Source organism: Oncorhynchus mykiss, chromosome 13 (genome assembly GCF_013265735.2).
Source record: "Oncorhynchus mykiss isolate Arlee chromosome 13, USDA_OmykA_1.1, whole genome shotgun sequence".
NCBI classification, from domain to species: domain Eukaryota; kingdom Metazoa; phylum Chordata; class Actinopteri; order Salmoniformes; family Salmonidae; genus Oncorhynchus; species Oncorhynchus mykiss.
Window position 1 is genome coordinate 64,791,020 of NC_048577.1, and position 22,684 is coordinate 64,813,703.

Genomic DNA, 22,684 nt, shown 5'->3' on the forward strand with positions numbered 1-22,684 from the left:
AAAAAATGTTGCATGTAAAAAAGTTACATGACCTACAGAACAGTCAAGCAAGTTAATGTTCCCTACGTTTTCGGACTACTTAACAACTATTGCATTAGTTACGCAAATAAAGCAGGCGCTGCCTCCACTATTCAAGCACCATTTCAACTTCAACGTCATCTAAATCACCTATGCAGTGACAACTCAAATACACGTACGTGTCCATTAAGAACCAACAATGTGCTACATTTGTGTAGCAATTCTGACAAGACTGACTTCGTTTCAGACGAATCTCAGCGTTCTAACCAGGTCAGCAACTTGGTTGCTTGGCAACTTGGTTGCTTTAGCTAAGGTTGGCTTCTTTCAGCAGCTGGCCTCTGTAGCTAGCTAGCTAACACAAGTACGCTGAAAGCTAGCTAGGTAGCCTCTGTAGCTAGCTAGTTAACACAAGTACGCTCGAGCTAGCTAACGAAATGGAAAAGGTAGCTAGCTGTAATTGTTTATGGAATGTCTTTTACACAAATAACTATAGCCATTAACTAGCTAGCTATCAGACAACAGCTGACATCGACACAAAAGCTAGTTAACGATAGCAAGTTCACGTCCAAATGCCAGGCCTAAATTTTTCCGCAAAACATAACTAGTTAGCTAGCTAGCTACATCTGTTCAAAAACCAAATTGTCACACTGCTACCTTTTAGAATGCATGCAATGTAATAGTTTTCCAATGCTAGCTAGCTACTCCCATTGGTCGCATACATAAACTTAGCAGATCTTATTGCAGGTGTAGTGAAATGCTGGTGTTCCTAGTTCCAACAGTAGAGTAATATCTAACCATTCACAATACACACATCTAAAAGTAAAATAATCAAATTAAGAAATATAATATTAGGACGAGCAATGTCGTATTCTTGACTATGTGGACACCACTTCAAATGATTGGATTTGGCTATTTCAGCCACACCGGTTACTGACGGGTGTATAAAATTGAGCACACCGCCATGCAATCTCCATAGACAAGCATTGGCAGTAGAGTGGCCTTACTGAAGAGCTCAGTGACTTTCAAAGTGGCACCATCATAGGATGCCACCTTTCCAACACGTCAGTTTGTCAAACTTCTGCCCTGCTAGAGCTTCCCCGGTCAACTGTAAGTGCTGTTTTTGTTAGGTAGAAACAACGGCTCAATTGAAAAGTGGTAGGCCACACAAGCTCACAGAACGGGACCATTGAGTACTGAAGCACAAAAATCCAAGAGGTGGGAAAAGCAAGAAAATAATGGTCTGAAAGTGCAACGTGAGTGATAATGGGTTTCCATAACTGAGCTGCCGCACACAAGCTTAAGGTCACGATGTGCAATGCCAAGTGTCGGCTGGAGTGGTATAAGACTCGCTGCCGACTGAGTTTGGCGGGTTTGGCGGATGCCAGGAGAACGCTACTTGCCCCAATGCACAGTGTCAAGTGTCAATTTTGGTGGAGGAGGAATAATTGTCTGGGGCTGTTTTTCATAGTTCGGGCTAGAACCCTGAGTTCTGTTAAATTTGCGTCAATTCGAATCTGGTATCAGGATAAATATGACAATGAGTCAACGATTGTATACTATGTATTTTTTATTAGCTAAGCAATAAGTGGTAAATGCAATTTCCGTATATACGGGCTCTCTGTCCCACCTCGCAGGGCAAACAGAGAACTGACTTGTTCTTGACAAAGATATTATAAATATACCCTGACAGAAAAAGTTCCTGCTTCCGAGCCGGCCTGTCAGAGTAGAGACTGGGCGTGGTTTAGACTCACCCAGCCTATTGTCGATTGTTGTCTTACGAGCTGGTACCAGCCCGGGCGCTGCAGTTGATAGATGTAACTTGTCGAGTATCTATGCGCTCATTCCCTAGATACCATTACCACATCTGGTTTCTGTTATTGTTAAGTTTGAGTTCTAACAAAAACAGTCTGTGGTTTGCTACACTATGTTCTGTATGTTTCCGTTTTTATGTAATTCTGTATTTTTCCATCATGAGAAAGGCCCATGGCCCTGAAACTGTTAACAATGCTTCAAGTCAGCTATGTTGCATAACACCTACATACATCCACACAAGCCAACAGCAGATAATATTCAATCACATATATGGTAACGGGCTATAGTGCATAACACAGAATCCTAATTCCAGTGAAGGAAAAATCTTAACACTACAGCATACAATATTACATTCTAGACGATTCTGTTTCCAACTTTGTGGCAAAAGTTTGAGGAAGGCCCTTTTCCTGTTTCAGCATGACAATACCCTGTGCACAAAGCAAGGTCCATATAGAAATGGTTTGTTGAGATCGGTGTGGAAGAACTTGATTGGCATGGACAGAGCCCTGATCTCAACCCCATCGAACAACTTTGGGATGAATTGGAATGCAGACTGCAAGCCAGGCCTAATTGCCCGACCTCACTAATGCTCGTGGCTGAATTGCAATCCCAACTTCTAGTAGAAAGTCTTCCCAGAAGAGTGTAGTCTGTTATAGCAGCAAAGGGGGGGACCAACTCCATATTAATGCCAGTGATTTTGGAGTGAGATGTTCGACGAGCAAGTGTCCAAATACCTTTGGTCATGTAGTGTACACTCTAAGTCAATCTTAAAGGAATCATTGTTTATTATCAGCATGCTCTAGAGGTCAAAGTCAAACTTAGGATGCATAAAGTACCGTTCTGAAGGTATCTCCCTCAGGGCAGTCCCGTTAGAGCTCTTATATACTGGTTACAGACACGTTACAGAGTTCATAGGGTTGGTTCCGGGCATGTCTGGCACAGTCTCCTATCACAACTTATAGAACATGTTCTGGGCGTTTTGACAGATGGTCCTGAGGAGGGGGTCATGTTCATGGTCATTCTTTTGTTCAGATCCTCAGAGTTCTTTGCCATGTTGAACTTCCAGTGACCAGTCAGTATGAGGGAGTGTGAGAGCGATGACACCAAAGTTAACACACCAGCTCCCCATTCACACCTGAGACCTTGTAACACTAATGAGTCACATGACACTGGTGAGGGAAAATGGCTAATTGGGCCCAATTTGGACATTTTCACTTAGGCGTGTACTCACTTTTGTTGCCAGTGGTTTAGACATTAATGGCTGTGTGTTGAGTTATTTTGAGGGGACATCAAATGTACACTGTTATACAAGCTGTACACTCACTACTTTACATTGTAGCAAAGTGTAATTTCTTCAGTGTTGTCACATGAAAAGATATACACAAATATTTACAAAAATGTGAGGGGTATACTCACTTTTGTGATATACTGTATATATGTGTGTATGTATATAATATATATGTGTACAGTGGGGAGAACAAGTATTTGATAACCTGCAAAATCGGCAGTGTTTCCTACTTACAAAGCATGTAGAGGTCTGTAATTTATCATAGGTACACTTCAACTGTGAGAGACGAAACCTAAAACAAAAATCCAGAAAATCACATTGTAGGATTTTAAAGTAGTTAAATAGCATTTTATTGCATGACATAAGTATTTGGTACAGAAACCTTTGTTTGCAATTACAGAGATCATACGTTTCCTGTAGTTCTTGACCAGGTTTGCACACACTGCAGCAGGGATTTTGGCCCACTCCTCCATACAGACCTTCTCCAGATCCTTCAGGTTTTGGGGCTGTCGCTGGGCAACACGGACTTTCAGCTCCCTCCAAAGATTTTCTATTGGGTTCAGGTCTGGGGACTGGCTAGGCCACTCCAGGACCTTGAGATACTTCTTACGGAGCCAATCCTTAGTTGCCCTGGCTGTGTTTTTCGGGTCGTTGTCATGCTGGAAGACCCAGCCACGACCCATCTTCAATGCTCTTACTGAGGGAAGGTTGTTGGCCAAGATCTCACGATACATGGCCCCATCCATCCTCCCCTCAATACGGTGCAGTCGTCCTGTCCCCTTTGCAGAAAAGCATCCCCAAAGAATGATGTTTCCACCTCCATGCTTCACGGTTGGGATGGTATTCTTTTTCTTCTTCCTCCAAACACGGCGAGTGGAGTTTAGACCAAAAAGCTCTATTTTTGTCTCATCAGACCACATGACCTTCTCCCATTCCTCATCTGGATCATCCAGATGGTCATTGGCAAACTTCAGACGGGCCTGGACATGCGCTGGCTTGAGCAGGGGGACCTTGCGTGCGCTGCAGGATTTTAATCCATGACGGCATAGTGTGTTACTAATGGTTTTCTTTGAGACTGTGGTCCCAGCTCTCTTCAGGTCATTGACCAGGTCCTGCCGTGTAGTTCTGGGCTGATCCCTCACCTTCCTCATGATCATTGATGCCCCACGAGGTGAGATCTTGCATGGAGCCCCAGACCGAGAGTGATTGACCGTCATCTTGAACTTCTTACATATTCTAATAATTGAGCCAACAATTGTTGCCTTCTCACCAAGCTGCTTGCCTATTGTCCTGTAGTCCATCCCAGCCTTGTGCAGGTCTACAATTTTATCCCTGATGTCCTTACACAGCTCCCTGGTCTTGGCCATTGTGGAGAGGTTGGAGTCTGTTTGTTTGAGTGTGTGGACAGGTGTCTTTTATACAGGTAACGAGTTCAAACAGGTGCAGTTAATACAGGTAATGAGTGGAGAACAGGAGGGCTTCTTAAAGAAAAATTAACAGGTCTGTGAGAGACGGAATTCTTACTGGTTGGTAGGTGATCAAATAGTTATGTCATGCAATAAAATGCTAATTAATTACTTAAAAATCATACAATGTGACTTTCTGGATTTTTGTTTTAGATTCCGCCTCACAGTTGAAGTGTACCTATGATAAAAACTACGGACCTCTACATGCTTTGTAAGTAGGAAACACTGCCGATTTTGCAAGTTATCAAATACTTGTTCTCCCCAGTGTGTGTGTGTGTGTGTTTATACACACACACACATACAGTTGAAGTTTACATACACTTAGGTTGGAGTCATTAAAACTCGTTTTTCAACCACTCCACAAATGTCTTGTTAACAAACTGTAGTTTTTGCCGGTTAGGAAATCTGTTGTGCAACGACACAAGTCATTTTTCCAACAATTGTTAACGGGCAGATGGTTTAACTTTTAATTCACTGTATCACAATTCCAGTGGGTCAGAAGTTTACATACATTAAGTTGACTGTGCCTTTAAACAGCTTGGCGAATTCCAGAAAATGATATCATGGCTTTAGAAGCTTCTGATAGGCTAATTGACATAATTTGAGTCAATTGGAGGTGTACCTGTGGATGTATTTCAAGGCCTACCTTCAAACTCAGTGCCTCTTTGCTTGAAATCATGGGAAAATGAAAAGAACTCCGCCAAGACCTCAGAAAATTGTGTTGTAGACCTCCATATGTCTGGTTCATCCTTGGGAGCAATTTCCATACGCCTGAAGGTACCACGTTCATCAGTAGAAACAATAGTACGCAAGTATAAACACCATGGCACCACGCAGCCGTCATACCGCTCTGGAAGGAGACACGTTCTGTCTCAGAGATGAACATACTTTGGTGAGAAAAGTGCAAATCAATCCCAGAACAGCAGCAAAAGGATCCTGTGAAGATGCTGGAGGAAACAGGTACAAAAGTATCTATATCCACAGTAAAATGAGTCCTATATTGACATAACCTGAAAGGCCGCTCAGCAAGTAAGAAGCCACTGCTCCAATACCGCTATAAATAAAACTAGACTACGGTTTGCAACTGCACATGGGACAAAGATCATACTTTTTGGAGAAATATCCTCTGGTCTGAAAAATAGAACTGTTTGGCCATAATGACCATCGTTATGTTTGGAGGAAAAAGGGGGAGGCTTGCAAGCCAAAGAACACCATCCCAACCATGAAGCACGGAGATGACAGCATCATGTTGTGTGGGTGGTTTGCTGCAGGAGGGACTGGTGCACTTCACAAAATAGATGGCATCACGAGGAAGGAAATTTATGTGGATATATTGAAGCAACATCTCATCAGTCAGGAAGTTAAAGCTTGGTCGCAAATGGGTCTTCCAAATGGACAGTGACCCCAAGCATACTTCCAAAGTTGTGGCACAATGGTTTAAGGACAACGCAATCAAGGTATTGGAGTGGCCATCACAAAGCCCTGACCTCAATCCTACAGAAAATGTGTGGGCAGAACTGAAAAAGCGTGTGTGCAAGGAGGCCTATAAACCTGATTCAGTTACACCAGCTCTGTCAGGTGGAATGGGACAAAATTCACCCAACTTATTGTGGGAAGCTTGTGGAAGGCTACCCAAAACATTTGACCCAAGTTAAACAATTTAAAGGCAATCCTACCAAATACTAATTGAGTGTTTGTAAACTTTTGACCCACTGGGAATGTGATGAAAGAAATAAAAGCTGAAATCAATCATTCTGACATTTCACATTAAATTAACTGACAAGTAATTTTTACCTGGATTAAATGTCAGGAATTGTGAAAAACTGAGTTAATGTGTTTAAGGTTTATGTAAACTTCTGACTTCAACTGTGTGTGTGTGTGTGTACATTTTGAGGAAAGCTAAGCAATATGGTATCTGAAATAAGTCCACTTCTCTTCGCTCTATCAACTTAACTTTTTTGTCTGTTACATGTTCAAGGGGGAGGACGTATAATGCCACCATGCAACGGTCTCTTTCAGCTCACAAGTCAGGCAGCACCCAATTTCATTGCTGTTTGCAGCAAATTTTTCTGTTTTTTTTCTTTCTACTTTACCGGTGTGCTCTACTGAACACAATCCAGGTCATCATGGTGTGCTCCACTGAACACAACCCAGGTCATCATGGTATGCTCTACTGAACACAATCCAGGTCATCATGGTATGCTCTACTGAACACAACCCAGGTCATCATGGTGTGCTCCACTGAACACAACCCAGGTCATCATGGTATGCTCTACTGAACACAATCCAGGTCATCATGGTATGCTCTACTGAACACAACCCAGGTCATCATGGTATGCTCTACTGAACACAACCCAGGTCATCATGGTATGCTCTACTGAATACAACCCAGGTCATCATATGGTCGCGGTGTGCTCTACTGAACACAACCCAGGTCATCATGGTATGCTCTACTGAACATAACCCAGGTCATCATGGTATGCTCTACTGAACATAACCCAGATCATCATGGTATGCTCTACTGAACACAACCCAGGTCATCATATGGTCGCGGTGTGCTCTACTGAACACAACCCAGGTCATCATGGTGTGCTCTACTGAACACAACCCAGGTCATCATGGTATGCTCTACTGAACACAACCCAGGTCATCATGGTGTGCTCTACTGAACACAACCCAGTTCTTCATATGGTCGCGGTGTGCTCTACTGAACACAACCCAGGTCATCATACGATCATGGTATGCTCTACTGAACATAACCCAGATCATCATGGTATGCTCTATTGAACACAACCCAGGTCATCATGGTATGCTGTACTGAACACAACCCAGGTCATCATGGTATGCTCTATTGAACACAACCCAGGTCATCATGGTGTGCTCTACTGAACACAACCCAGGTCATCATGGTATGCTCTACTGAACACAACCCAGGTCATCATGGTATGCTCTATTGAACACAACCCAGGTCATCATGGTATGCTCTACTGAACATAACCCAGGTCATCATCCTTTGTTTCTGACATGAATAGCAGTAGTTAGCACACACTTCTTGTGTCCAATTGTTTTATTTCATACAAGGTCATGAATGTGTACAAAGGTCATTTTTGTACAGATATACAGATACAGGAACAGAGTGAGAAAATATTATAAAACCGTATAAAATGTATTTGAAACCCTTCTGGTGTGCCTAGCCAGTGGTTTACCTGTTCGCAAACAGTCGTCTAAAGTTGAATCCAACCAGTGGTATCTGTTGAGACTCCGATTCTTACACTCATATCAGTTTCTCTCTCTCATACCTCCACACTAACCAGCGTGACTACTGTCCATTCTCTGACCCATATTGAAGACAATCAATAAGTGTCCAAAATGGCATCCTATTACCTACTTAGTGCCCAGATTAGTGCACTACTATTGGTCAGAGCCAAAGGGAACAGGGTGTGGTTTCAGATAGGCCTACAGTGTATAATACTGAGTCAGCGTGATCACACTATGACAATAACATTCTTTTTTGTTATTCTGAGGTGGGGAAACTAGATCTGATCGTCAAATCATATCAGCTATTATTTCTACTGTAGCTAGCTAACATCTTATTATAAAGTTATAATATTCACTTTAAAAAGAAAAAAATGTAGAAGGGAATTCATAGCATTTCTCCATTTTTGTATTCTACCATTAGAGTATGTAGTACAGTACAGTAGTAGTTTAACGTATTCAAGCAACAATAACATTTTGTTTACAGTAGAATTACTTAGCAGACTGATCAAACATTTTAGAAAAGTCTAAATCAAAGAAAATAACATTTGTGACATTCTGAAGAAACAATATAACAAACAATAGCCAGATAAAAGTGATACATGTGCCCTTTGCTTATAGCAGTGTTTTAGGATGATGGTTTAACCTGCAGCTGCATAGGAAACGACAGGCAGACAGAAGGCACAGTCCCCATGTTACTGGGCATACTGTTTCACGACTCCTAGACAATATGGTGTTATCTATGGTGGTCTACGGCCTGTACAGAAGCATTAGCTAATGTTTGCAGTTGTGTTTGATCACATTCATTGTACATCACTATGCATTTCCATGAGCTGCTAAACGACCCCCTGCCTTAGCTGGAGGACACATTGCTGTAAGGTACCTCATTTCACTGCAAAGAAGATCGGTATGGACTGAACAAGAAAGAGTTGGTGATATGCATATCTGACCGGGTTTCTGCAAGCCTTCATTCAATGCTCATACTGTAAGTTAGTAGTCTATCTATAGGATGTTCAATGTCAAATGTACAGTGTTTTCATCAAAGAATACTGAGGTCTATTATGGAAAAAACATGATATGTACAAATGGATTGGTGTAACAAACCGACACCTTTTAACCTGCAAGAAGACATGAACTATCTACAGTGCCTTGCAAAAGTATTCACACCCCTTGGATTTCTTCCCATTTTGTGTTACAAAGTGGGATTCAAATTGATAAAATTGTATTTTTTTTGGGTCAACGATCGACTCAAAATACACCAATGTCAAAGTGGAAGATTATTTTGAAGATGAATTAAAGTAGATAACTAAAATATAGCCCCTTTGTTCAGGCCTAAATTAGTTTGGCTTAACAAATAACAAGTTGGCACCGGAGCAGAATTAAAAAAAAGCTGTGATGGGAGAAAACTGAGGTTGGCCCAACAACATTGTAGAGACTCCACAATAATGACTTACAATGGCAGATTGAAAAGAACAGCACAAATATACAGAATAAAAATATTCCAAAACATGCATGTTGTATGCAACAAGGCACACTAAGTTATACTTTTTTAAAAACACTGCAAAGCCTTACATTTGGGGCAAATCCAACAACACGGAGTAACTAACCGCCTCCTTATTTTTAAGCATGGTGGTGGCTGCATCATGTTATGGGTATGCTTGACATCGGCAAATACTGGGCAGTTTTCCAGGATAAAAAGAAACGGGATGAAGCTATGCACATGCAAAATCCTTGAGTCTTCAGTCTGCTTTACACCAGTCACTGGGAGAGGAATTCACTTTTCAGCAGGACAATAACCTACAACACAAGGCCAAATCTACACTGGAGTATTTTACCAAGAAGACAGTGAATGTTCCTGAGTGGCCAAGTTACAGTTTGACATAAATCTGCTTAAATCAATAGTTGAGACTTCTTGACAGAGCTTGAAGAACTTTAAAAATAATAAAATGGGCTAATATTGCACAATCCAGGTGTGTAAAGCTTTAAAAGCCTTACCCAGGAAGACACAGATGTAAATCGCCCCCTAAATCACATGTATTGACTCAGGGAGCTCAATACTTATGCAACAACGATATTTTTGTTATGTAATCTCTATTCATATTAAATCAATAAAACACTTTGATTTTAGTATTTTGTGTAGATGGTTGACAACAATATTTTATTTATTATTAATCCCACTTAGTACAAACTAAATGTGAGGAAATCCGAGGGGTGTGAACACTTTTGCAAGGCAGTGTAAGTGTAGTGGTGGAGCCTCCCTAACGCCCATCCTAGTTGACAGCAGTTCCAGGCTAGCATATAGGCCTGCTGCAGGGCTGCCCAACCCTCTTCCTGAAGACCTACCGGCCTGTACTTTTTCACTCACTCACCTGATTCTAATTATTAGCAGGTCACCCAGACCTTAACTAGTGGAATCAGGTATGTTTGATTACGGTTGGATTGAAAACCTACAGGATGGTAGATCTTCAGGAAGAGCGTTGGGCAGACTTGGTTTAAAATATCAAGTAATAGTTTTAAATGAAAAAAGTATTTACAAATGTACTTATGTTATACTGTACATCTACATCCAGTGTAACTATCAATTTACTGTAATATAACCTATATACATACCACACGTTGTCCTCCCTCTCAATATTTACCTTCAACCTCTTAAGACAGTTTGCTGTACATTATTTAAGTTACAGGAACATAGAAATGAAAAATATATGTTCATTATTATCAGTATTGTGACTAGAGGCCAGAGACCTACAGGGGTCTTAAGAGGAGGGCGAAGGGCCAGGGACACACAAGCTGGTTAGGGGGAGGTGGTGGGGGCCAAGGACCCCCAGGTGCCTACAGGGGGGTTGTGAGAGGAGGATCGGAGGCCAGGGAGCCCCAGGGACCTACAGGGGTGCTGTGAGGGGAGGGTGAGAGGCCAGGAACCTATAGGGGTGCTGTGAGGGGAGGGTGAGAGGCCAGGAACCTACAGGGGTGCTGTGAGGGGAGGGTGAGAGGCCAGGGACCTACAGGGGTGCTGTGAGGGGAGGGTGAGAGGCCAGGGACCTACAGGGGTGCTGTCAGGGGAGGGTGAGAAGCCAGGGACCTACAGGGGTGCTGTCAGGGGAGGGTGAGAGGCCAGGGATCTACAGGGGTGCTGTGAGGGGAGGGTGAGAGGCCAGGGACCTACAGGGTGCTGTGAGGGGAGGGTGAGAGGCCAGGGATCTACAGGGGTGCTGTCAGGGGAGGGTGAGAGGCCAGGGACCTACAGGGGTGCTGTGGGGGGAGGGTGAGAGGCCAGGGACCTACAGGGGTGCTGTGAAGGCCCCATGCTAGTAGAATATAGGGGCTGATCTGTCATCATTGATGGGTTGTCTGAAGTAAATCTCCAGGGCTCGGTCACTGTGGAGAGAGGGAGCAAGGAAGAGAGATGTTTAGTCTGGATAGAACACACATGGAAGACACTTAGGTCAAACCCTTAATCCCAACTCATCACCCACCCTAAGGTATTTATCTTCAGTTTTCTGTTTGGTAGATTATAGTGACCCCTATAGAAACCAGAAAGTACAATAACAGTAGCCATTCTCCACTGACTAAATACTTTTGTTTCTCAATGTGTGTCTGTAGTTATTATTTATAAAGTGAATGTTAGAGCCAGCATGCAGGCGAGAACAAACAATGCTGTAGTGCTTATTATTGGAGTGAAGAGTTAAACATTTACTCTGAGAGTACAGAACAGACAGGCAGGGTTAGAAGGACTTAGAGTCTTCTGACACGTTTACCTCCATGGAAAAACATTATTTTGCAACCCAGGGCCTCCTGGATTGGCCGGAAGAAACCCCGCCTCAGGAAGGAAAGCCAATCAGAGAGGTCGAAGGTTGGAAAAGGAAAAAACAAAACAGGGATGTCCAGCACCTTACTGAAGCCAGACAGCCAATGACAGCCGAGAGAACCAGAGAGAGTGTGATTAGTTGGTTGGCTGAGTGAGTGAGCGAGCGGCGATGGAGGCTGGTGACTTACTGACGTCCTGTTCTTTCAGAACCGGGACATTTCTGGACCCAAACTGGAAGGTAAAGAAAACCCTTGGGTTTGACTGCCTTAGTGTGCATCCAAAAACTGCACCGTATTCCCTATGTAGTGCACTACGTTTGAGTGTACTATGTAGGGAATAGGGTGCATAAAGCTCATCTCTCATAGTGAAGTCAGGCATAGTGAGGTCACAGTTCTTAAAGGCATTGGCACAGCTAGTTAGTCTGATGTCAGATGAACATACGTTAACTGATATAGGGTTCATTTCCCAGGCACAAATTAAACCTGGTACATGTCCACAACGGAACCCTATTCTCTATATAGTGCACTACTTTAGACCAGAGTCCTGATCAAAAGTAGCGCACTATAAAGGGATTAGGGTTCCATTTGGGAGGCAAACTATTCCTGGTTTAAAAATCATGGTTGCTTGAGAAATTATTTTTTTTTGTTCCAAGACTACAGGATTCATCTGTGTCTGGGAAACCAGCTCTTTGGACTGGATCTGTGAAGAACGATGGAAGACTGACAATACACATTTTCATGCCCTCAACTTAGCCAAGTCACAGCCTGATGTTTGTCTGCAGAGATGATGTGTAAAAAGCCTAACCACAGAGCTGTCAATGGGACTTGTGTGGCTGCTATAGCACAGCACCTTCTCTACTACAGGTCTCCACAACCAGGGTACTAGGACTTTACACAGGGGGTACTAGGACTTTACACAGGGGGTACTAGGACTATATACAGGGGTTACTAGGACTATATACAGGGGTTACTAGGACTATACACAGGGGGTACTAGGACTATACACAGGGGGTACTAGGACTATACACAGGGAGTACTAGGATGTGTCCTATGGCTTCAGGCTATAACCCTAATACAACTGGAAGTTCAAACAAACCAGGATTATATTCACATGGCAGCAAAACTAGAGAAATACTGTCTGAAGAAGGAGAGGGGGCAGGAAGGAAAGGAGAGGAGGCAGGAAGGAAAGGAGAGGGGGCAGGAAGGAGAGGAGAGGGGGCAGGAAGGAAAGGAGAGGGGGCAGGAAGGAAAGGAGAGGGGGCAGGAAGGAAAGGAGAGGGGGCAGGAAGGAAAGGAGAGGGGGCAGGAAGGAAAGGAGAGGAGGCAGGAAGGAAAGGAGAGGAGGCAGGAAGGAAAGGAGAGGGGGCAGGAAGGAGAGGAGAGGAGGCAGGAAGGAAAGGAGAGGGGGCAGGAAGGAAAGGAGAGGGGGCAGGAAGGAAAGGAGAGGGGGCAGGAAGGAAAGGAGAGGAGGCAGGAAGGAAAGGAGAGGAGGCAGGAAGGAAAGGAGAGAAGGCAGGAAGGGAAAGGAGGTAGGAAGGAAAGGAGAGGAACACATCTATAGTGCCATTCACAAACACACACATTCACCACACACACTGACACTCAAATGGTTCAAATCACATCATGATGATGTGGCGATCAGAGCTTGGTTGCTATGGGACGCCAGAGGTAGTGCATAGAGGATGAGGTGGACAGGGAGGGATGAGGTGTGGACGATGCAGACGCCATGACAACAGACAATACTTCATATGTTTGGCCAGTACTGGTCCAAAACATACTGATGTCAATCAAAATAGAAAAAATATTAAATTAAATCATTTCAAATATATATATTTTTTTAAGTCATTAATTTGACAGAACAGATCTCTCCTCTGAACAAACTGTTTATTAATATATAGATATGTTTTATTTAGAATACTTTTTTTGTAAAAAGTCACCATACATTCAATGTCAAAGTTCAATAGTATCACATTTCTGATCATTGCGCCGTAGCATGCTCAAAGATAATGACTTTTTATATTATTCAAATAAATATTTTTATATTTTTCTGGAAATCTTTTTACAACAACACTTAACGCATTTTTTCAAAGAAATGAAGACCAAAAAAAGGACATAATCACTCAGGACATACGATGATAATCATATTATTAAACATATTGTTTTGTACTTTCTTTCAACTAGATCACAGCAGTTGTGGAGAAAATTAGACAAAGGTCATGGAAGGTTCAAATGGTTGTAGAGGGGTCAATGATGACTGCCCCAACTGCTGAAAGAGCATATTCAGGGGTCAGAAAAGGTCCAAACGGAGCTCCATCAAGGACTATTTGAAGGAAAGTGAATATTTCAGACTGACCACTCATGGGATGGCTTGGAGGAGGTCCTAGAAAGGACTGGATGTATATAGTGTGATCTGAATTTGAAAGATATATTATTTATTTTGCACTGTGAAACATTTATTTCTATTTTTAACAAAATAATCATCTTGATTTTAAGAATCATAAAAAGAGGAAAATACGAAATTCGTCCTGGATGGTAATGATCACCCAGACAAAAGTTGATAAAACAAAAAGTTGATTCTTGCGTCAAATTTGAAAGGGGTGTCCAAGTTAAACTAAGATATTTATATTCCACAACCTAAGTTGCACATTTAAACTACCACAGAAAAAAAGGGAACATTTCAGAAGTAAGGCATAATGACACCGTCGAGAAAAAAAGCCTCAAATCGACTTCAGCATTGACAGGTCACACCAGGCAATGAGTGCAGCGCCACATAGTGTATATCAAAGGAACAACAGACAGAATATCTGCACAGCCTCAATGCAAACAAAGGCTACGTCACAAACAGCACCTATTCCCCATAGAATGGGCCCTGGGCAAATGTACATAGGGAATAGGGTTCCATTTGACACATCCGAAGTCTCCATTATCATGTTGAGTCATTCCACGTGCTTTAGAAAAGCAGTTTAGTCCAGTTCAGTGGCTGAGTGAAGTACAATGACTGTATACAATGTTAATCTTTTTGGCACTTGGTACACGAACATGTCTTTTCAGATTTAACAAAATGACACAACCATGTACATGCATGAAAGTCAAAGACAAGCAGTGGCAAAGGCAGTCTCTTGTTTGAGATTGAGAGTTTAGTAGTGTCCATTTTGTCTCTCGCACGGACATTGATTAGATAGAGAAGTTCAAAGTTAAGAGTTCAGAGTGGGAAACGCTGCAAGCCGATTGGTGGACGGGCTTCTCCCTGGCTCTCCCTCTCAGCGCCCTCCTCATCCTCTACCCACCAACCGCCACTGTCACCGCCACCGACCCGAGGAAGGAAGGAGTGAAGGAGGGATCAAGGAGAGGAAGAAAGGACAGAAAGGAGGGATGAGACTTGGAGCTCTTCCACTTGGAGAAGGAGTGCGTGGAAGCAGGGGGGAGGAGGGGGGATACAGGGTGGAGACTGAGGGGGAGAGACAGGGAGGAGACTAAGGGGGAGAGACTAAGGGGTGAGATTGAGGTGGAGAGACTAAGGGGTGAGATTGTTGGGAAGAGACTGAAAGGGGGGGGGGGGGGGGGGGGGGGGGGGGGAGAGAGGGGGCGGCCCCTGTGCTATCCGGTAGGGAGCTGTCTCTGTCTGTCTGTTCTCACACTGTCGAAATCAATTTGCCATCGGGATCAGAACTGTGGAACAAGGAACAAAGAGAAAGGAAGCTTGCCAGGTGGGAAGAGAAGAGACACACTTCGAGAGAAGATGGAGGGACAAGACAGCCACAAGGCAAGGAGGGCAGGCAGGCAGGGGTGGATTTGGGATGAGCGGTGTAGGGAGGAGAGGGGTGCTGTACCATCAGTGTGTTTTGAGTGGATCAGTTTGAACAAGGCAAGGCACAGAATCACTCATCTTGATCACACAATGAGTAGTGATCAGTAGTTAGTTGAAGATCAGTGATTCTGCACAGTCAGACTGCAGTGTCATCCATCTCAAACACACACACACGAGTAGCAAGTACTTCCCTCCCACCTAAACCTCCCACACCAAAACACACCTGGCTGCCATAGTTACCGAGATGGGACTCCCTTCATCAGGGTCATGTTCATTAGGACACACAAAACGCTTTGCAACAGACATTTGCATTTCTTATTGTACAAGTCCAGGTTCGTACCACTTGTTTGTCAGTTTTCCTCCGTTTGGTAACCTAATGAACACAACCCAGGCCTCTATATCTATCTGAATATTAATGATGATAGAAAGAAAACAAACTTTTGAAGGGTAAAGAAATGGAATGTATTGATATTTAAATGTTTCACAGAATCACTTGTCTTTTTGAACAATATGCAAATTCAATCCAAGTAACCTAGAGGCCATTTGTGATGAGGTAATCCAAGTCATCTGGTTGGCAGTGGGGGTCTGGTGTAAGATGAGTTCAGTGCCTCTAGGGTGGAGACACCCTGGGCCTGTTAGATCTATAAATACAAGATCTGACCCAGAATCAGATATTCAGGAACAAAAGGAGTATGTGAAACGACCATAGACTTGGATAGACAGCTCAAGTGCAACGAAGCCTGTTTTAGCATGGACAGCTCCATTGAGGACATTCACCATTTTGAAGTAGTCAACTGGGTGGGACTTCCTATTGATTATGGAAGGATCACATAATTCTATCCAGGTCATCAGGAGGGATCAGCCAATGAATGATACTACGGAACAAACATCATATAAATGGAGGCGGTTGTATATAGCCAACCTTGGATTTATACCTGTTCAGACAACAGACTACAGGTGGCAGTGTTGATCATTTCAGTTTGTTAACCGACTGTCAATAGAAGAAGAAGATGAAATTGCCTTATTTCTTTTAGAGGAAAACTCCACCCAAAAGCCATCTTTTGGTATTTGTTTCATTGGTCCATTGTTGGCATAGTCCCCAAAACGTTGTTCATGTCAGCAAGATATGCAACTTAAAAAAAAACTGAAATCATCCCCATAAAATACAGCATCATATGATGGGTATGATTTCAGTTTTTTTTAAAGTTACTTATGTTGAAAACTTGATTGTTGACAAGTAAAACATTTTTGGTACTACGTCAACAATGTACTAATGAAACAAATACCAAAAAGATCACTTTTGGGTGGAGTTTTCCTTTCAAGTGGAGAAATCCCTCAATGGTGCTACCAATGCTGTCACAGAAGCCATTATGGCAAAGATGCAAAAAAGAGCTCTCTATCAAACTCTATGTAGAAGCACTTGTAGCGCCAGACCAGAGCTCATCAGAGCTCCAGCCTCACCAAGCAGTGATGTCAACATGAGGTCAGAATGATGTCATTCGATATGTCAAAAGACACATACATACAAGTAAACACACACACACCTTCCCCATTGTCAGACAGACAGAAATAAATCAATCTCTTCGGATGAACCTAGGTTAACCCCTCCTCCCAGAGCAGTGGATCTGACTTCTGATTGGATTACAAAAACTAACTCTGTCCCAAATGAAACCCTATTCCACTTGGGATAGAGTCAGTTTGAGAGACAAACATTGACTCAGAAACAGTTGGAGAATAAACCTTCTAGACACTAGTTATATGAAATGCTGTTGTCATTAAATGACAAGTCAATATAGCAGCTATGGAGTCTGAGGAAAAAGCAAGCAAGACCCCAAAAGAGGAGAAATGAAAGCTTCCTCAGAGCTGGACATCCAAGACTGGTCTTATATAATATATGCCATTTAGCAGACACTTTTATCCAAAGCCTGAAGAGCTGCAGTGTCTCCAAGTTTGAACTCAAACTAAACAGCTAAACTTCCACATCAAAGCAATATTGGTCTTTAATGATCTACACTGAACAAAAATATAAACACAACATGTAAAGTGTTGGTCCCATGTTTCATGAGCTGAAATAGAAGTTCCCCCAATTTTTTCATACGCACAAAACAGCTTATTTCTCTCAAATTCTGTGCACAAATTTGTTTACCTCCCTGTTAGTGAGCATTTCTTTTTGCCAGGATAATCCATCCACCTGACAGGTGTGGCATATCAAGAAGCTAATTAAACAGCCTTATCATTACACAGGTGCATCTTGTGCTGTTGACAATAAAAGGTCACTCTAAAATGTGCAGTCACACAACACAATGCTACTTATATTTTTGTTCATTGTAGTTTTATTTTTACTCTCATATCCCAGTCTAGTCAGTGCTGTGTATTTATTTTTTTAAATTTGAATTTTTTCCCCCTTTTTCTCCCCAATTTCGTGGTATCCAACTGTTAGTAGCTACTATCTTGTCTCATCACTACAACTCCCTACGGGCTCGGGAGAGACGAAGGTCGAAAGTCATACGTTCTCCGATACACAACCAACCAAGCCGCACTGCTTCTTGACACAGCGCGCATCCAACCCGGAAGCCAGCCGCACCAATGTGTCGGAGGGGAAACACCGTGCACCTGGCAACTTTGGTTAGCGCGCACTGCGCCCGGCCCGCCACAGTAGTTCACATTCATACTACATGGTGATCAGTCATTCATACCACTCAGTGTAACTACCAGGTCAGTACAGTAGTTCACATTCATACTACATGGTGATCAGTCATTCATACCACTCAGTGTAACTACCAGGTCAGTACAGTAGTTCACATTCATTCTACATGGTGATCAGTCATTCATACCACTCAGTGTAACTACCAGGTCAGTACAGTAGTTCACATTCATACTACATGGTGATCAGTCATTCATACCACTCAGTGTAACTACCAGGTCAGTACAGTAGTTCACATTCATTCTACATGGTGATCAGTCATTCATACCACTCAGTGTAACTACCAGGTCAGTACAGTAGTTCACATTCATTCTACATGGTGATCAGTCATTCATACCACTCAGTGTAACTACAAGGTCAGTACAGTAGTTCACATTCATACCACTCAGTGTAACTACCAGGTCAGTACAGTAGTTCACATTCATTCTACATGGTGATCAGTCATTCATACCACTCAGTGTAACTACCAGGTCAGTACAGTAGTTCACATTCATTCTACATGGTGATCAGTCATTCATACCACTCAGTGTAACTACCAGGTCAGTACAGTAGTTCACATTCATTCTACATGGTGATCAGTCATTCATACCACTCAGTGTAACTACCAGGTCAGTACAGTAGTTCACATTCATTCTACATGGTGATCAGTCATTCATACCACTCAGTGTAACTACCAGGTCAGTACAGTAGTTCACATTCATACCACTCAGTGTAACTACCAGGTCAGTAGTTCAGGGAGGTTGATAATAAGGTTCTTACCTTGCAGCAGCAAAGCGACTGTCATAGTCCTCAAGGGCAGGCTGAAATGGAAAAGAGCATTATCATGACACAGTTCATTCCTACATTATAACACTCCTTAACACACAGTTCATTCCTACATTATAACACTCCTTAACACACAGTTCATTCCTACATTAGAACACTCCTTAACACACAGTTCATTCCTACATTAGAACACTCCTTAACACACAGTTCATTCCTACATTAGAACACTCCTTAACACACAGTTCATTCCTACATTAGAACACTCCTTAACACACAGTTCATTCCTACATTATAACACTCCTTAACACACAGTTCATTCCTACATTAGAACACTCCTTAACACACAGTTCATTCCTACATTAGAACACTCCTTAACACACAGTTCATTCCTACATTAGAACACTCCTTAACACACAGTTCATTCCTACATTAGAACACTCCTTAACACACAGTTCATTCCTACATTAGAATACTCCTTAACACACAGTTCATTCCTACATTAGAACACTCCTTAACACACAGTTCATTCCTACATTAGAACACTCCTTAACACACAGTTCATTCCTACATTAGAACACTCCTTAACACACAGTTCATTCCTACATTAGAACACTCCTTAACACACAGTTCATTCCTACATTAGAACACTCCTTAACACACAGTTCATTCCTACATTAGAACACTCCTTAACACACAGTTCATTCCTACATTAGAACACTCCTTAACACACAGTTCATTCCTACATTAGAACACTCCTTAACACACAGTTCATTCCTACATTAGAACACTCCTTAACACACAGTTCATTCCTACATTAGAACACTCCTTAACACACAGTTCATTCCTACATTAGAACACTCCTTAACACACAGTTCATTCCTACATTATAACACTCCTTAACACACAGTTCATTCCTACATTAGAACACTCCTTAACACACAGTTCATTCCTACATTAGAACACTCCTTAACACACAGTTCATTCCTACATTAGAACACTCCTTAACACACAGTTCATTCCTACATTAGAACACTCCTTAACACACAGTTCATTCCTACATTAGAACACTCCTTAACACACAGTTCATTCCTACATTAGAACACTCCTTAACACACAGTTCATTCCTACATTAGAACACTCCACAACACACAGTTTATTCCTACATTAGAACACTCCTTAACACACAGTTCATTCCTACATTAGAACACTCCTTAACACACAGTTCATTCCTACATTAGAACCCTCCTTAACACACAGTTCATTCCTACATTAGAACACTCCTTAACACACAGCTCATTCCTACATTAGAACACTCCTTAACACACAGTTCATTCCTACATTAGAACACTCCTTAACACACAGTTCATTCCTACATTAGAACACTCCTTAACACACAGCTCATTCCTAAATCTCACAAATCCTGCCGTTAATAGTTAACACCTTACAAAGATAACATTAGCATGGCCTAATGATACATCAATTACTGTGAGTAACTGTATTTTCATTTTACATTTTAAAAATTCATTTTAACTAGGAAAGTCAGTTAAGAACAAATTATTATTTACAATGACGGCCTACCCCAGGCCAAACCCTAACAACGCTGGGCCAATTGTGCGCCACCCTATGGGATTCCCAATCACAGCTGGTTGGGATAGTCTGGAATCGAACCAGGATCTGTAGTGATGCCTCTAGCACTGAGATGCAGTGCCTCGGACCGCTGCGCCACTCGGGAGCTACAAGTATGGTCGTGTATGATCATTCACACAGTGTCTATTTTATAGATGTACTGTCAGAAACTCTCATGTATAAAAGCAGTTATTGATAGAGAACCTCCAGCAGATGGCGCTAGAGCCACATTCCTACTCTATATCCCTGTGTTCTCCTGCAGTATTACTCCTTACAGTACATAGTGTTAACAGAACAATACAGCAAACTGACTGGAGTCCTCCAGATAGCCAATCAGACCAGACACCTCTACTCTCCAGACTGAATCAACCACAGTGAATTACTGGGAAGATGGTGTGTTCTGAGTGGGAGATTCTGTCTGGAGTCCTCCAGATAGCCAATCAGACCAGACACCTCTACTCTCCAGACTGAATCAACCACAGTGGATTACTGGGAAGATGGTGTGTTCTGAGTGGGAGATTCTGTCTGGAGTCCTCCAGATAGCCAATCAGACCAGACACCTCTACCCTCCAGACTGAATCAACCACAGTGGATTACTGGGAAGATGGTGTGTTCTGAGTGGGAGATTCTGTCTGGAGTCCTCCAGATAGCCAATCAGACCAGACACCTCTACCCTCCAGACTGAATCAACCACAGTGGATTACTGGGAAGATGGTGTGTTCTGAGTGGGAGATTCTGTCTGGAGTCCTCCAGATAGCCAATCAGACCAGACACCTCTACTCTCCAGACTGAATCAACCACAGTGGATTACTGGGAAGAGGGCGTGTTCTGAGTGGGAGATTGTGTTTGTCGTGTGTCTTTAGAAGTATATGGCTGTCTGTTTCAGTTGTGTAGAGAAAATGGTGTAGGGCCGTGGCCTGGTGTGTGTCAGCGTCTATCCATCTGTGTGTCAGCATCTGTCCGACTGCGTGTTCGCTCACAAACACTGACCTGTGTGGTAAAGCCTGCCATGCTGTAGGGCCTGGGTCTGCTCTGTGCCAGGCTCTGTGCCAGCAGGCGGGCAGTCAGGCCGTAGTCGGGCATGGGCAGAGACATGTCGCTCTCCAGCAGGTTCCCGGTACTGCTGCTCTTCCCATGGTGCAGACTGGAGGGGACAGCGATCATTCAGCCAATCAAATCAATCTTTACTGAACGTGAAGAGATGGAACAACTACCTCTCCTCCTATTGTATTTATTCATTTATTTTGCTCCTTTTGCACCCCATTATTTCTATCTCTACTTTGCACATTCTTCCATTGCAAATCTACCATTCCAGTGTTTTACTTGCTATATTGTATTTACCTTGCCACCATGGCCTTTTTGCCTTTACCTCCCTTATCTCACCTCATTTGCTCACATTGTATATAGACTTATTTTTCTACTGTATTATTGACTGTATGTTTGTTTTACTCCATGTGTAACGGTGTTGTTGTATGTGTCAAACTGCTTTGCTTTATCTTGGCCAGGTCGCAATTGTAAATGAGAACTTGTTCTCAACTTGCATACCTGGTTAAATAAAGGTGAAATATATATATATATATATTTTAAATTGACATTATCATATTATTGTTCCAGCCTAAATGGTGTAGTACTGGTTAGGATATTATCTACTTACTTCACCTGAATGGTATAGTACTGGTTAGGATATTATCTACTTACTTCACCTGAATGGTGTAGTACTGGCTAGGATATTATCTCCTTCCTTCACCTGAATGGTATAGTACTGGTTAGGATATTATCTACTTACTTCACCTGAATGGTGTAGTACTGGCTAGGATATTAGCTACTTACTTCACCTGAATGGTACAGTACTGGCTAGGATATTAGCTACTTACTTCACCTGAATGGTACAGTACTGGCTAGGATATTAGCTACTTACTTCACCTGAATGGTATAGTACTGGCTAGGATATTAGCTACTTACTTCACCTGAATGGTACAGTACTGGCTAGGATATTAGCTACTTACTTCACCTGAATGGTATAGTACTGGCTAGGATATTAGCTACTTACTTCACCTGAATGGTGTAGTACTGGCTAGGATATTATCTACTTACTTCACCTGAATGGTACAGTACTGGCTAGGATATTAGCTACT

General features: G+C 42.5%; 1 protein-coding gene across 9 annotated transcripts in view; it reads right to left on the minus strand.

Moving 5' to 3' along the window:
* Positions 1-7,636: 7,636 nt before the first annotated feature.
* LOC110487480 (brain-specific angiogenesis inhibitor 1-associated protein 2) overlaps positions 7,637-22,684 on the minus strand; it is a 146,996-nt gene continuing 131,948 nt past the window's right edge. For 2 of the 9 annotated variants that reach the window (XM_036941956.1, XM_036941951.1), the window contains exons 13-15: positions 21,540-21,693; positions 18,918-18,958; positions 7,637-11,217 (exon numbers count right to left, since the gene is read on the minus strand). In XM_036941956.1, the coding sequence (XP_036797851.1) occupies positions 18,948-18,958; positions 21,540-21,693 (165 nt within the window). In that variant the 3' untranslated portion in view covers positions 7,637-11,217; positions 18,918-18,947. Of the gene's footprint in view, positions 11,218-11,835; positions 11,879-13,183; positions 14,943-15,195; positions 15,316-18,917; positions 18,959-21,539; positions 21,694-22,684 lie in introns of those variants that run through there. The other 7 variants (XM_036941952.1, XM_036941954.1, XR_005035649.1 and 4 more) reach the window with 7 other exon arrangements.